Below are 17,320 nucleotides of genomic sequence, written 5' to 3' on the forward strand. Positions count from 1 at the left end.
TAGGACGGAGAGCAAACGGAATGCCTTCCGTTTTGCATTCCGTCATAATACAAGTCTATAGGCAGAAGAATGGATCCATCCTTCCGTTTTATGGATTCCGTTATTTTCTGTTATAACCATGTTATACCGGAAAGCCATAACGGAATCCCTAACGAGTGAACCCACCCTTAGAAGTTTAGAGGCAAATCTTGAAATTTTTCAGAAAATTTCCAAAAGCAAGGATTAACAGCCAAACAAAACTCAATATTTATTGCCCTGATTCTGTGGTTTACAGAAACACCCCATAAGTGGTCGTAAACTGCTGTACGGCACTGCGCAGAAGGAAAGGAATGCCATATGGTTTTTGTAAACCAGATTTCACAGGGATAATTTTAAGCTGTCATGTCACATTTAAAGACCCCCTGATGCACCCCTAGAGTAGAAACTCCCAAAAAGTGACCCCATTTGGGAAACTACGGGATAAGGTGGCAGTTTTGTTGGTACTATTTTAGGCTACATATGATTTTTGGTTGCTCAATATTACACTTTTTGTGAGTCAAGATAACAAAAAATAGCTGTTTTGGCACAGTTTTTATTTTTTGTTATTTACATTGTTCATCTGACAGGTTAGATTATGTGGTATTTTTATAGAGCAAGTTGTTATGGACGCGACAATACTGAACATGACTACTTTTTTGGTTGTTTGTTTCAGTTTTACATAATAAAGCATTTTTGAAAATAAATACATTTTTGGTGTCTCCATATTCTGAAAGTGTCACGGACTAGAGTGGGGGTAACTCTAATCCGTGTGATGTTAAACGTAAAGGGAAGCTGCTTGACCAGGACAACAGAATTAGGGAGCAGGTCACCTCCTATGCGTCCCTAACTCTGACCCTGACTCCTAGCTGTATGAGCCGACCCAGATGGTAGGAGGGCTCATACTGGGGGCTCATGAACTAGGAGCCGAGTAAGACAACTTGTTCCTCCTGGACACGGACGAACAGGAGTCTAAACTGGCCAAGCTGCAAGGGAAGAGAAACATAAACAGCCTATGGATATGGCAGGTGAGTGAAACGGCTTCCACACCTACCTGCCACAGACACACTGACTGGATCCCGTGCACAATCCATAGCTGCAGTAATAACAGACACCACATAAACATAAAATAACATCACGCATAACATTTTATGACCACAAGGGTGGCCCTCACTGGCAGATGGTATAAGGGACCAGGAGGATGACTCCAGCTTACTACAAGGCTGGAGTACCCCTCAGCTACAGGTCTCAGCAGAGGCTAAATAGCCCAAATGGCCACACCCACACAGACACACCCTGGAAAGGGAATTAACCCTTCCAACACCAACCAGGGAAGTGAAACCACTTAAAGGGGAAGTGCACACATACATAAACCTCGTGCACAACAAACAAGGAAGGTGCACACATAAATATCACACTCCACCTGTTACCGCCGGCAACGGCATGTGAAGAAAGGTGTCACAGTGCACACCATACAGACCAAAGGCACACCTACATAGCCAGGTGTAACCGCATGCATTTGACAGCAAGCTGCCTAGCCACAGCATAGGCTGCTATGCTGCCAAATACAATCATGTTGCCAGCGGCAATGACCCGTGAAGCAACATACAAGCAGCCCTCACCATGTGGTTGACAAGAAAACCAAAACCGCAGGCAACTGCATGCGGATCCAGGAGTCACGACCATAACCATGGTCGTGACAGAAAGCCATCGTTTTTTCTATTTTTTTAGGCCGACTGTTTTAATGTAGGGGCTCATTTTTTTCGCTATGAGATGACGGTTTGATTGGTACTATTTTAGGGTACGTATGACTTTTTGGTCACTTGCTATTACACTTTTTGTGATGTAAGGTGACAAAAAATAGCTTTTTTTACACCGTTTTTATTTTATTTTTTTAACGATGTTCCCCTGAGGGGTTAGGTCATGTAACATTTTTATAGAGCAGGTTGTTACGGATGTGGAAATACCTAATATGTATACTTTTTTTTATTTATGTAAGTTTTACATAATGATATCATTTTTACACAAAAAAAATCATGTTTTAGTGTCTCCATAGTTTTTCAGTTTTTGGGCGATTGTCTTAGGTAGGGTATCATTTTTGCAGAATGAGATGACGGTTTGATTGGCACTATTTTGGGGTGCATATGACTTTTTGATTGCTTGCTATTACACTTCTTGTGATGTAAGGTGACAAAAAATGGCTTTTTTGACACCGTTAGTTTATTTTTTTATTTTTTACGGTGTTCACCCGAGGGGTTAGGTTATGTGGTATTTTTATTGTAACGGATGCGGCGATACCTCATATGTCAACTTTTTTATTTTGTTTACATTTAACACAATAAAAGCATTTTTGAAACAAAAAAAAATCATGTTTTAGTGTCTCCATAGTCTGAGAGCCATAGTTTTTATATTTTTTGGGCGATTGTCTTAGGTGGGGGCTAATTTTTTTCAGGATGAGGTGACAGCTAGATTGGTTTAATTTTAGTGGGCATATTCCTTTTTGATCGCTTGGTGTTTTTTTAGGACTGTTTTTATTTTATTTTTTTGACGGTGTTCATCTGAGGGGTTAGGTCATATGGTATTTTTATAAAGCCGGTCCATACGGACGCGGCGATACCTAATATGTCTACTTTTTTTCCCTATTTAAAAAAAATAATAATGTAACTTTATTTTGGGAAAAGGATGCTTTTTTTTTACTTTAAATATTTTTTTCTGTAAAACTTTATTATTTTAACTTTGTTTACACTTTATTTTTTGTCCCACTCTGGGACTTTAACTTTTGGGGGTCTGATCCCCTTTACAATATGCATTGGCTGTAAGAATATTACCAGTGTAATACACTTACAGCCTGCTTGCCTGTGAGATCCATGGGGCTGGATCTCACAGGCTCTCCCAGCAGGCAGCCACAATGCCTAAGGAATCAGATTGCCTTCCCTGCCATCGGATCCCTATCACAGCAGCGCGGGCACCCGATGGCCACCCCGCACACGTCTGAAGCACGCACATAACGCGGTCAGCGTTGACTGCAGTCGTGCAGGGGTTAATGCGCCGGCATCGGTGATTTCACCGATGCTGGCACATACAGCAGAGGTCCGGCGATCAGTGAGTGCCGGACCCCTGCTGCAGATCGGGCGGGCGCAGCTCCTGCACCCGCCCGATCAGCGTGCCGTACATGTACGGTTCTGGGCGTTAAAGGGTTTCTACCACTTCGTTTCACATATTTAGCTGTCAGACACTAGCGATCCGCTAGTGTCTGCTCTAACAAACCATCCTAATATAATAGGTTTTGGGGCAGCCGTTTCGCTAAAAAAAGAACTTATATCGATATGCTAATGAGCCTCTAGGTGCTATGGGGGCGTCATTAGCACCTAGAGGCTCCGTCTACCTTCACAAACTGCCGCCGCCCAGCGCGTCCCTCCAGCCCGCCCATCTCCTCCGGAATGCGATCCTCCCTGTGAGCGTATGTATTCGGCGCATGTGCAGTGAATGTCTGACTGCTTCCCTGCTCAGACATCTCCACTGCGCCTGCGCCGATGACGTCATAGTCCTCCGAGGAACAGGCGCAGTGGAGATGTCTGTGCAGGGAAGCGGTCAGACATTCACTGCGCATGTGCCGAATACATACGCTCACAAGGAGGATCACATTCCGGAGGAGATGGGCGGGCTGGAGGGACGCGCTGGGCGGCGGCAGTTTGTGAAGGTAGACCAAGCCTCTAGGTGCTAATGACGCCCCCATAGCACCTAGAGGCTCATTAGCATATCGATATAAGTTCTTTTTTTAGCAAAACGGCTGCCCCAAAACCTATTATATTAGGATGGTTTGTTAGAGCAGACACTAGCGGATCGCTAGTGTCTGACAGCTAAATATGTGAAACGAAGTGGTAGAAACCCTTTAAGTCACACCCAATTGCAGCGTTCATGTACGGCGCTGGGCGTTAAGGGGTTAATTGATGGAATGAAAAAAGAGTTTTTATGGGCTTGTGAGTGCTACGGCTTCAACTCTTTTGCCTTTATTTATTTTTGTATTGTTACTGATCACCGAATATGTGGGGAGTTTCCTGAGGAAGGATTTTGGGAGTTGTAGTCACAGAACAGCTGGAGCACCAGAGGTTGTTCTCTGTGCTAGAGCGTCACTGTTTTATGAAAAATAATGTTCTAATCCTGGAAAATATCTTTAAGAATGTGAAAATCTTTTTAAAACTTTTTTAATGTTAAGAATATGATGAGATACTGTAAGATGAGATATAGTATGATCACTTGAAGATATAGGTCTAAAGGCTGAGGCTGTACTACTGAGAATTCTTGGTAAAACAAAAGAAATCTGAAGGAGACATCTTTCTAATTTACTGTAAGTCAGGAGCAGCATTGTAAGAATGACTTTAGAAGGCTTCAGATCACCAGATACTGTATATCCATGTCTGCCAACAATGGCAATAAGTAAATAATATAGCTAGATCAATCGATAGATAGATAGATAGATAGATAGATAGATAGGGGCGGAACCTGACCACGCTGGATGGTGGAAGCTGGTGAGTAGCGCTCCCGCCACCAAGCCTCTATTTAGCCCTATTTCAGCACACTAACCTGAAGGGATGGTAAAAATACAGCCTAAAAACAACCTAGAGAACTCGGCTGCATCATCAGGCGACCTCATACCTCAGAATAAAATGGAGAAGTTCCTTAACAGACAGTCGCAGCAGCAAGCCACACGCGCTCCCAAGATGGCGCCCCGGCTAAAAGACTCGCAGCATACGCTCCCTGAGAACCGAGCGGCAGGCCCTTACACAGCTGCGAATATCTCCTCCATCTGCCATGAGGTGAGCGATCCAGTTATACTTACCAGGCATTACCTAGATGAGGCTCTCCAAAAAGCTTTAGCCCCTATTGCTGCGGACCTTACAGTTATTAAATCAGAGGTGCGCCATATTGGAGAGAGAGTCGAAACCCTGGAGCACAACCAGGACTCTTTGCTCACATTTAATACAGCTGTCAGAACCACCCTGGACACGCATCGTACAGCGATCAATAACTCCTTACTGTTGCTGAAAGACCAGGAGAACAGGAGCCGTAGGAGGAACATAAGAATTATGAGGACTTATTCGCGCTTATGCAAGAGCTGTTCTCAACTTTACTAGGCCCAAGTCGTGCAGAGCTCATTGTAATTGAAAGGGTTCACAGGGCATTACGCCCAAAACCTCCCCCTTCCGACAACCCTAGAGAAATAATATGCGGCCTATTAAGCTTCCGCGACACCGAAGCCATATTGCAAAAATCTAGAGCCATGGGTGAGGTTCAGCTGTTGGGAACCCAAATTCAGATCTACTTAGACCTTGCCGCCTCAACCCTCCAGAAAAGGAGGATCTTAAAGCCCCTTACAGACCTCCTGCGCTCTTCTAAGATCATATATCGATGGCTTTTTCCTTTTGGCCTCCTTATCACATCTGGAAACAGACTCCCCCCCTTACAAGTGCCACCGGTATGGTCTAAAGCACAGAAGCAGAAGAACAGATGACGCAACAGTCCCTCTCAGATGGATCCCAATGACTGAACACGGTCCCTTTCTTCTAGGATGATATCCCCTACTTACATTTTACTCTGCTATGTGAGTTCTTCTCTGCTATGGGAGCAAATGCTCTCTTTTTCTCTCCCTCACCATCTCCTCCTTCCTTTCCCCCTTTACCTCAACTCCCTTCCTTCTTCTCCTACAAACACGTGAGTTTAATGTTTTTCTGCTAAATTGCAAACCTCAGTATGTCCTTAGTCAGGTTAGTTCATTTGCTCAATCATAATGCCCAACGGGCTTTACCAATGGATGCTTGGGCAGATCAGGCAATACACGTGTTAGTGTACTCCCCCACTCAGTTAACTCTAGGTGGAGTTCTATTGACTCCTTGCGGAGCCCTCTTACATTCTAGCTGGTTGAATATGTTCTTTTCAGTTAGTTTTTTGTTCTTACTGTTAGATCATAGAGCATATGGTAAACAATCATGCCCGCCTTACATGTATCTCAGATGGCTGCCTTAAAACTGAATGTGGCTTCCTTTAACGTGAATGGGTGCAATAGCCCTATTAAGAGAAGTCGTATTTTTCAGATTCTGAAGAAAGAAAGGATAAAAATCGCAATGTTACAGGAGACAAATTTAAAAAAAGGCCATATACCAAACCTTTCGCACTCTATATTTCAAGCATGGTATCATTCCTGTTATGACCTTACCTCAACTAGGGGTGTCAGCATTGGGATTCATAAAAGTGTGCCCTTTTCTGCCTTGGCGGAAGTTGCGGATCCTGAGGGGAGGTATTTACTTTTAAAGGGTAAGATAGGGCCTGTAGAGATCATATTATGCAATCTATATGCTCCAAACAACAACACGACTAAATGGTTACGCAAAGTACTGCATAAAATCTCTATCTTTGCTTCTGGCCTACTAATTATAGGAGGAGATTTTAACTTGGTCCTCAACCCTCTTTTGGATTCATCCACTCGTAGATCCGCGATCTCCTATAGGGCACTAAGAAGCGTGCAGAGTAAAATTTGTAGTATTGGTCTAAGTGATGTTTGGCGGGCTATGCATGCGGACAAAAGGGACTATTCCTTCTATTCCCACCCACATAAGTCTTATCAGCGACTAGATTACTTCCTCATATATATCCTATCCTTGTGTCATAGTCTCTCTTTTGGTCGGGCTTTGCGCTCACCGTTTATTCATTCAGCATACAAGGTTTTCTATTTGAAATGTATGTAATGCCGTTCACCAACTTGTCTGTTAATGTGAAATGCTCTTATGATCTTTGGGCATATTGCCCTTCGAAATGTTTATACTTTTCTAATGTTGAATTATTAATTTCAATAAACAAAAATCTGAAAGAGATAGATAGATAGATAGATAGATAGATAGATACAGATGAGAAGAAGGCCAGCAGCACACCAAGGTTTTCAACAAAAAATGTGAAGTTTATTCCTCCAGAGTCAGCAGCGACGTTTCAACAGCTTGTTGCTGTCTTTCTCAAGCGATAGATAGATAGATAGATAGATAGATAGATTTAAAAAAAAGCAAAACGGCAGCACTCTCCTTAAATGAAAATAGAAAAAAGTTTATTCACCCATGTGGACGCAACGTTTTGGCTCAAACACTAGAGCAGGGATGGTCAACCTGCGGCTCTCCAGCTGTTGCAAAACTACAACTCCCAGCATGCCCAGACTGCCTACCGCTATCAGCCTACAGCAGAGCATTGTGGGAATCGTAGTTTTACGATGGAGAACCGCAGGTTGACCATCCCTGCTCTAGAGCCTTCCTCAAGCTTGAGGAAGGCTTTAGTGTTTGAGCCGAAACGTCACGTTAACATGGGTGAATAAACTTTTTTCTATTTTCATTTAATGAAAGCACTGCCGTTTTGCTTTTTTTGTTTATTTGGGCATTAATCTTGTCCCATTAGGCTTGCACCTCTGCGATCATTTTTATTTTTGTATCCGGTGCTGCCATTTTTATATTAGATAGATAGTGTAGGAAGGCGCAAGGGTCCGTCGTTGATGGAAGGTATGTGTCACTGAGGTTCCTGGCCTTGCTGAAGTAAGAGCCGGTATTTTCAGGTGTCAGCGGCAGCTAATGCTGATTGACACTTTGCTATGTTAGTATGGCTGTATAGCTGATCCAGGACAGCTCTTACTGGGAGTAATCAAAGTGATGGGTGGGTGACTAATCCCCACGTTCCAGGCCGGGTCTTGACTGGCCTATAAAAACCCAGCCAGCAGTGTCAGCTGGGAGTGATTACTTCTCTCTGACAGAGGAGCTCTGGCAATCGCTGGTGTGGGAATTGAGCCCTGTGCTGGGCTGAAAAGCTGAGACCTGTGTATTGGGAGAGCAGGCCACCTAAAGCCTGCAATTTGACTGCTGGAGGCAGAACCGCCGACAAACTTGTTATGCACAAACTTTCTACTTGGTACTTGTACTTTGCCTCTGTACTGCACCCGCTTATCCCAACTACCAGAGTGAATCCCCACAATAGATAGATAGATAGATAGAAAGAAAGATATTATGTCTCATATTTTTTGGACTATAAGACACACCTTTTTCAACCAAAAGTGAGGGGAAAGTGGCAGTGCGTCTTATAGTCCGAATGCTAATGACTGCTTCCATTATGGAAGCGGTCATTGGCATGCAGGAGGCGTGGGGAGCAGTGAGGGCAGTACAACGCCTGCTCTACTTACCCTTCCAGGTCTTCTTCTGGCTCCACTCTGCACTGTGTCCTGATGGCATACAGCAATAGGATGTAGTGCACATGCGCTGTGCGGCGTCAGGTCACAGTGCAGCGTGGGCCAGAACAAGACCAGGGAGCAGTGAGGGGTAATGAGGATTGGGGGTCTCATCTGAGGTGTGATGAAAGATATGTTTTTTTTTCTTATTTTCCTCCTCCAAATCCTAGGTGCGTCTCATAGTACAATTCTCTATACATAATATTTTAGGAACCATTACAACACTGGATTTGAAATGGCACCATTTTGGGATACATAGTATGTATTGCATAACTGAGATTTATCCAAACACCAAATTTTTATAGTTTTAGTACTTTAATGCTTTTTTTTCTTAGAAATTTTTTTTTGTGCCACAGCTTTTTAATACTTAAAAATTGTCCTTTTTTTCAATGGATATTTAAGGGGCATTGATTTTTTTTTCACAGGATGAGTTGTGGTTTTCATGGGCACCAATTTGTGGTACATGCAACATTTTGATTAATTTTTATACAGCAAGTCTGGCATTATTTTACAGACTCCATAAGAGGAAAATTTTGTATTACTTCTTTTATTTTTTCAAGTCATTATAGTAAGGTGATACCAATCACATATAGCGTATTATGTTTGTTTGTTTGTTTGTTTTATTTTTTTCATAAGGAAGTTTTTCCAAAACTTTCTAATTAACCTTTAAAAAAACAAAAAAAAATGTTTGTAATCTCAGTAGGGGACTTAAAAATGTGATCCTATAGATCTCTTCTATAATACATTTCAATGCTTTTGCATTTCACTGCATTATGTCTGCCAGTGTTACACTGCTTGGCAGCCTATTAGCCCTGCTTCTGACAGTGATTGTGTTAGAGATGGAACAAACTGAAGGGGTTGTCCAGCTCCTTTTAATTTCTTACCAAAAGCTGGTGTGAAATAACAAACCTTACCAATCCCCTCCATTTCCACGCCGCGGTTTTCAATGTATACTGGCCTCCAGCACTGACATTTTGACAAAGACATGTGACCAATCATTGGCTGTTGTGATGAACTCAGTGGTACCTGCTGCAACCAGTTATTGGCTGCTGCAGGCACATGTCTGTGTCAAAATGTAATTGCCGGAGTCAGGTGAGCAGAAAGTCGTGGCACAAAAGTGGCAGGGGATCAGTGAGCATTACTCAGTTTGTAATTTTACACCATTTTAAGCTTTTGGTAAAATATGTCAACAAACATATGTTATACCAATTAGTTTATTTCTCCAAATGAATATGATTTATAGAAGAAAGAGAAGATAGCAGATATACACGGGTAGGATGATGACGTAGTAAGAACTGTGGTTTACTTAATCTGAAACTTTCCTAAAAGCAGTTACCTCCACCCATCATTGGATCAGTACATATACAGGGAAATAGTTGAGAAATAACAGGAATTTCTGGAAATTATTAGACAATGATGAGCTCATCACTGGATTTACATAATGTCAGTGCCAATGGGTTAATCTGAAGCACAAGGAAGTTGTCTTTAATCCTTCCAAAGAATGTACATTTTTTATCCGGCCCATTAACACTGCTCTGTTTTGCAAGTTTGTCATAGTGCATGGCGTGGCTCTACAAAGAGTACTGGCACTGTGTCTGCTTATACCAATCATAACCAGGTCATTCTTATTGCAAATTTGAACTTGAAAGCTAGTAAATGGGTTTGGTGAGGAAAACTAATATTCATAATATATTAATTATACAAAAGTCTAGCATTAGTCATTATGCCATTCTGTAGGAGTGGCACAGTAACACGTCACAGAAGAAAGAGGTGCCATTGTCTTATCAGCCACGTATTGTCAAAGGGCATGTGATTGTGAATGTTTGGACCAATTTAATAAGGTACAAGTAGCCCGAGATACAAAGAGATCAAACCAGAACCTACTGTACAGTTTTACAAGGAATGGTCAATAAATTATCAAACTTACCAATACCCTTTCGCTGGAAGATAAGCATTTTATGGCTCCATACCCTTTGTTCGTACTCTTAGGGGGAGATTTATCAAAAGTGCTGTAAAGTAAATTGACTCAGTTGCCACTAGAGATGAGCGAATTTAATATTTTGAAATTCGGTCACACTTCGTTTGGTGGTAAAAGCAGAATTGCGTTATGGATTCCGTTACCAGGACCATAACGCAATTCTATGACGGAATGCATAACGGAATGCCTTTAGAGGCATTCCGTTATTCATTCCATCATGATAGAAGTCTATGGGCTGCAAAACGGATCCGTCCCGTTTCCATTATGAAGAGGAGTCCTCTCCTACATAACGGAAACGGGACGGATTCGTTAAGCAGGCCATAGACTTCTATTATGATGGAATGAATAACGGAATTAAGTTATGGTCCGTGGTAACGGAATCCATAATGCAATTCTGCTTTTACCACCAAACGAAGCGTGAACGAATTTCAAAATATTAAATTCGCTCATCTCTAGTGGCCACCAATCAGACCCCACCTTTCAATTTTCAGAACTCCTTTGGAAAATAAAAGTTGGTATCTGATTGGTTGCTGTGGGCAACTAAGACAGTTTTCCTTTATACTAGTTTTGATAAATCTCACCTTAAAGGGGTTGTCCGGGATTGGGAAGATTGGAGTATGTGTACAACAATGCCCTAAATGTTACAATCGTGCCTGTCCTACCTTTACCCGACATTTCTAATGCCCAGTTTTCAAATCTCCAACTCTCAGCCGGAAGTGATGTGTTTCCAAGACTCGGTGACGTACCGGGTCCCTTTCTGCTGAATGAAGCCTCTTCTTCCGCTTCGCAGGGAGCCCGGTGACGTCACCCTCAGCCACATGAATTATTCAAAGTGCCTGGATGGGCGGTAACAAGGCGGCAACCAACCACGCTAAGCCACGCCCATCTGGTCCGGTGACATCACCGGGCAGGGCTCTTTATTATGAATGAAAGAGGCAGAGCACTAAATATTAATTAGGGGGCGGAGTCACGGCGGAGATGAAACCACGTGATGCCGCGCTGCGCTGGGAACCACAGTGCAGTGCGGCAGGAAGGTAGGAAAAACTAAACATAGGTGTAAACAAAGCGTGGGGGGACCGTCTGAGCCATGTAGAAATGGTGAAAATACTTAAAAACATATGGGGGGACCTTGATTCAGCTGTTAATAGGGAGTACACTAAAAAAAAAAAAAAAAAAAAAAAAAAATTTGATCCCGGACAACCCCTTTAAGTACATATAGATAACAGATAATTTTATTCTTGTCAAATATAGGTGCATGTGTGATTTTATATAGATAAGATAATAGTTAGAGTTAGTAGACACTTTAAATAGCATTACCGTTCCCTACTCCAACATGCTAACTATATCCTCCGCATTTTCAGGCATCTGGGACACATAGCAAAGTGCTTCACCCTCTCACCCATTTGACCAAAAAAACAAACATATAGGGAATTCATCATGAGGGGAATTTTGAAGACAATTTTGCTTCTGTGCTGGGGGGATACATAGTCTGTGCTGCTCTGCTTTGTGCAAAATGTATCAAATGTTGCAAGTTTTTTTTGTTAAATTTGATACATGGAAGAGGTTCTCTAAGACTTGAAAAGCATGGCTGCCTTCTTACAAAAACATCACCACACCTGTCCACAGGTTGTGTGTGATATCACAGCTCAGCTCTATCTCTTCAATGGAGCTGAGCTGCAATACCAGACACAACCCATGGACAGCTATTGTGCTGTTTTTTTGGGAATAAAGCAGCCATGTTTTTTCTAGGACAATTCCTTTAGGGCTACATGCACACGAACGTTGTTTGTTTCCGTGTCCGTTCTGTTTTTTCTGCAGATAGGATGCGGACCCATTCATTTCAATGGGTCCGCAAAAAATGCTGACAGTACACTGTGTACTATCCGCATCCATATGTCCGTTCCATAGCCCCGCAAAAAAAATAGAGCATGTCCTATTCTTGTCCGTTTCAGGCATTGTTACAATGGATCAGCAAAAAAAAAAACAGATGGCATACGGATGTCATCCGTTTTTTTTTTTGCGGATCCGCAGTTTGCAGACCGCAAAACACATACGATCGTGTGCATGTAGCCGAAATATGACACTTTTGTCTAGAAATGCTACTATTTTTTTTACAGCACCAGCTCCAGGAGGGAGTTTTCAACTTCATTGCAACTGTTGCAGTGATACATCTAGAGTGAAAGTAACAGTATCAAAACAGTGTAAAAATGCAAATAAACATTTTTTTGTGCAAGTGAGCCGGAATTCTGGAGTGCATGGCTAGATAAATTCCTACCATAGAGTGGAATTTCATAGCTTCAAACCTCCTCATATGTGGTGATATGTGAGGTCAGATATTTGCTGGTATGCACAACATTTTTCTGCATACTGGGGTAGATTTACTAATCCTGTAGATGGCGTAAACGTGGTTGTCTAGACCTGCACCAGATTTATCTCAGTGACTCATGACGGATGATACATTACTTTACACCACCTATTAGTTTAGTAAGTATATGACAGAAATATTTCCTAGAATTGCGATGCAATTTTATTGATAATATTGGGCCATACCCCTTTCCAGCAAAGGGACACATCTTTCCCGTTAAGTCACACCTCTGGTCTAGCTCGGCGCAGATAATTCCTCCAAACCTAGATGTGCCATATTTGCACCACATTTTGCCACAAATGATACCAGAATCTAGGTGTAATCACATTAGTACAGTAAATGTGGGTCATTGTTTTTATAACCTCTGCTGTTATGTGTATTTTACTTTTTCTTAATTGCTTTTTCTTAATTGCTCTGTATATACACTTATACACACAGTGCTATCAATCACTGATAACACCTCCCACATATACAACTATCAGTAAGTGACAGCTATCTCTGTATACACACTTACACAGAGAATGCTATCAATCACTGATAACACCTCCCCTGTGTACAACTATCAGTGACTGACAGCTACCTCTGTATACACAATTACACAGAGAATGCTATCAATTGGGGGGGGGGGGGGGGGCGTGGCCTGCTGCCATACGAGATGGCCACTTAAAAGAAGAGCTCCGCACATACAGCAGCGACATCACAGCACCTGGCTTGGGGAACACATTTTCTCCCCGCTACCTCCATGTCTCACCCATCTAGGATGACGAGGGGCAAAAGATCCATCAAAGCCCATCGAAGCTTCTTCTTTGAGAAAGAGCACGCACAAGATGGCAGGGGCAGCGCTTATTCCTCACTAACGAGATGTGCAGCCCACAGAAGGTACAGTCCCTCTCGAGAGTTGACAGCAACAGATTCCAAATGCAAATAGCACACTTGAAATGAACTCTGGACCTTTTATCTGCTCATTGTAGTTGGGATAATGAGGGAATAACACACACCTGGCCATGGAACAGCTGAGAAGACAATTGTCCCATTACTTTTGGTTCCTTAACAAGTGGGAGGCACATATGCAAACTGTTGTAATTCCTGCACCGTTCACCTGATTTGGATGTAAATACCCTCAAATTAAAGCTGACGGGTCTGCAGTTAAAGCACATCTTGTTTGTTTCATTTCAAATCCATTGTGGTGGTGTATAGAGCCAAAAATGTTAGAATTGTGTTGGTGTCCCAATATTTATGGACCTGACTGTATCTGCAGCCACCTTGCAGCAAAGAAGAACAATAGCTTCCATAACCGCAGCCCTGCGAGATCATGCCATGCCTTACAGATTGGGCTTTCCTACGAAGATCTTAATCCAACATGGAGGTGCCCTACAATCCATCTCTACTCTCGAAGAAGGAAAGCTTTTGCTGCAACAATGGAACATTCTAATCTCAGAAACCTTCCAGAATCCGAAGTGGCAAGTAGTCTCCTCCAAGCGCAAGTCCAGAAACCGAAATCCCGATTAGCTGTACAGGATGGAGCTCTAAACTGAACTGTTTCACCCGGTTCCTAACCGTGAGTTATCTGGCTCCCCCCAGACACAAGTATTGGCCTATAATATGCTGACAGCGTATTTATGTTTTATAAATGTTTCCGTTTTGTTAAATGTTTTTATAGATGCACATTTACCTAGGTACAGAGAATGCTATCAATCACTGATAACACCTCCCCCATGTCTTATTCCCCTTTACCCAAGAGCTCTTCATTAAGTCCCCTGTTCTTAACAATTGAACTTACCGGCCACCACACCATACTGCGCCCTGCGAGAAAGAAGCCTCCTACTGTACCACGGCTTGTCCTTACCATAGCCTGAAACAGAAGACAGGGTAAGAGGTTAAAAGGTGTGAGAGCTTCTGAATGTTAGAGTTATCTCATTATCTCATTAAAGGGGTTGTCTGTTTTCAGGAGGAAACTGGACAACACATAGGATCCTTCTTAAGAGAAGAACTGAGCGTAACTTACCTGACAGCAACCATGCCGCTGCTCCAGCTTTCCCTGCCAGGTTCTGTTTACCCAGCTGCAGGCTGCAGCAGTGATGTAAGGTCAACAACATGTTACCGCTGCAGCCAATCACTGGTCTCAGTTGTGCACTAAAGAGACCAGTGATTGGCAGCAGCCATTACGTGCTGTCAACGGGATGTCGGTGCTGCAGCAGGGTAAATGGAGCCTGACTGGGAGAACCAGAGCGGTGGTACGAGATCTGTCAGGTAAGCAACACTCAGTTCTTTTCTGCAGAAGGATCATATGGTTTCCTCCTGAAAACGCACATTCCCTTTAAATATAATCGATCACAGTGTGGTTAGGGGACCTAAGGTCCCCCATAGCTTGTGGGCATGGTCGCAATTGCTACTGCTGCGTCCCCTATAGTTACTCCACTGATTAGAAAAGCCCTGCAAATGCTGGTGAAGGGCTACAGTCTATATATTATAGTTCTAATAACATCTTCAGTATAAATTGGTGTCACTTTTTTCACCCCTATACACTTTTACTAACAGGTTTCAGCTTTGCCACTTAATATACTCCTTTTTTTATCAAGCATTTCATACAATGAAGGACATTACCAATAGGGTGCATGAATTTACAAGATGGAGAAATGCTATGCTAGTTCTTTAAAGGGAACCTCTCACATGGAACAAGCAGTCCCATCTCTGAACAGCAGGTTATAGAGCAGGAGGAGCTGAGCAGATTGATATACAGGTTTGTAGGAAAAGATTCAGTATAACTTTATTCAAGTGAATCCCCGCTGCTCTTTTGATGCTTAGGAGTTCAGGCGAGAGGGGGGTCCTTCTCAGGATTCACAGTCTTCCCTGTATCACTTATCACTTTGCATGCAGAAAAAGCTATGAACTACTGAGGAGGACCACCTACTGGACTCCTAAACATAGAAAAAGCAGGATTTTAAATGAAAAAATGTCAAGTTATACTGAACACATAGCTATATAACAACCTGCTCAGCTCCTCCTGCTCTGTAACATGTTGCTGTCCTTAGATGGGGCTGCTTGCTTCAGTGTGACAAGTGCCCTTTACACATTGTAGAACTAAGATCCCTGCTATCTTCATGGTATTTTCTCATTAGAATAATCTTACTTCAGTTATGTCTTACATTGTTTCTTACATGAATCATAAAGAACCAAATATGACGAGTGAAAGTAAGAGCTACAATAACTGGACATTGGTCCAAATAACCCCTAAAGTTCCTGTGTAAGGGTACTTTCACACTAGCGTTTTTGTTTTCCGGTATTGAGTTCCGTCACAGGGGCTCAATACCGGAAAAAAACGGATCAGTTTTATCCTAATGCATTCTGAATAGAGAGCAATCCGTTCAGGATGCATCAGTTTAGTCCCTCTTACGTTTTATGGCCGGAGAAAATACCGCAGCATGCTGCAGTTTTCTCCGGCCAAAAATACTGAACACTTGCCGGAATGCCGGATCCGACATTAATTTCCATTGAAATGTATTAATGCCAGATCCGGTACCAAGTGTTCCCGAAAAAACGGATCTGGTTTCCCGGTCTGCGCATGCGCAGACCTTTAAAAATGCAAAAAAAATAAAATACTGGATCAGTTTTTCTGGATCACACTGAAGAGATGGATCCGGTATTTCAATGCATTTGTCAGACAGATCCGCATCCAGATCCATCTGACAAATGCCATCCGTTTGCGTCCGGATTGCCGGATCCTACAGGCAGTTCCGGCGACGAAACTGCCTGCCGAAATCCTCTGCCGCAAGTGAGAAAGTACCCTAAACCACAATATGAGGCTCAAAGCTCCCTCTTTTTGCTACCAGGGAAGCAAGCTTGATCTATCAGTCATAGGATGTTTTATTAAACTGATACTATCTCGTCACCAGCTTCTTGCAAAATGCCCTGAAGGTTTTCATTCCCATTTCACACGTGCAGACGGCTCACATTCTGCTCTTCTACATTACAACGGCTACATTAATGTGTAGTAGTCACAAAAAGTATAGGGAATACATTCATGAGAAGATACAAAGTACTCAAGACAGTTTCAAGATACAAGACTACTCACCCATATTCCCACAGCCAGCACCACCAAAAAATATATCACAATCACAGAGATATCAGCCGCATTATTGATGGGGATGGAGTCATCTCTGGCTGGAAGACCTGTGGTGAAACTTGGGGTGGTTTCCATGTTGCCTGCCTCACTCTGTGAGACACTGCCTCAGTGCACTGCCACCAGGTCCCCTACTCTTCCTGCAGGTGTGTGACTCAGATGCGGGGTTAATTATAAACCCATCCCACATTGTTCCTCCCACCCCTTACCTTGTCATCAATGTATAACCTGTCCCTGATTTACTTTCCAAAACTCAGTCACTAAACTGATAAGTCCTTCATATCCTCTGCAGTCCAGCATTCCTTGATAAGCAGGTGAGATCTGAGAAGTCACCTGTGGAGTTGAGGAAAGGAATGTCTGGAATCAGGTAGCAGAAAGCTGATGGGCATGTGCCAGGTGATGCCAGCTTGACACTTCTCGGAAAGGAGTTTGTGTCTTGTTTGCTTCAGTGTTAAATACTACACTTTATTTCATCAGGTATGTCAAAGTTAAATGGGTTGTCTAATCTTGCTGTTACAAGGCGAGATGAGACACAGTCCCGACCACCTCTTGGTGGATAGAGTGCTCCGTGCATGAGAGCTACTGAAACAG

The 17,320-nt window shown here is 42.7% G+C and overlaps 1 protein-coding gene across 2 annotated transcripts in view; it reads right to left on the reverse strand.

Moving 5' to 3' along the window:
• The window catches only part of SLC5A1 (solute carrier family 5 member 1), a 77,057-nt gene extending 60,165 nt beyond the window's left edge, over positions 1 to 16,892 (reverse strand). Inside the window, exons 1-2 of one of the 2 annotated variants that reach the window (XM_040416432.1) lie at positions 16,682 to 16,892; positions 14,390 to 14,461 (exon numbers count right to left, since the gene is read on the reverse strand). In XM_040416432.1, the coding sequence (XP_040272366.1) occupies positions 14,390 to 14,461; positions 16,682 to 16,807 (198 nt within the window). In that variant the 5' untranslated portion in view covers positions 16,808 to 16,892. The remainder of the gene's footprint in view (positions 1 to 14,389; positions 14,462 to 16,681) is intronic. The other variant, XM_040416433.1, reaches the window with a different exon arrangement.
• Between the last annotated feature and the right edge of the window lie 428 nt (positions 16,893 to 17,320).

This window comes from Bufo bufo, chromosome 2, assembly GCF_905171765.1.
Source record: "Bufo bufo chromosome 2, aBufBuf1.1, whole genome shotgun sequence".
Taxonomy (NCBI): Eukaryota; Metazoa; Chordata; class Amphibia; order Anura; family Bufonidae; genus Bufo; species Bufo bufo.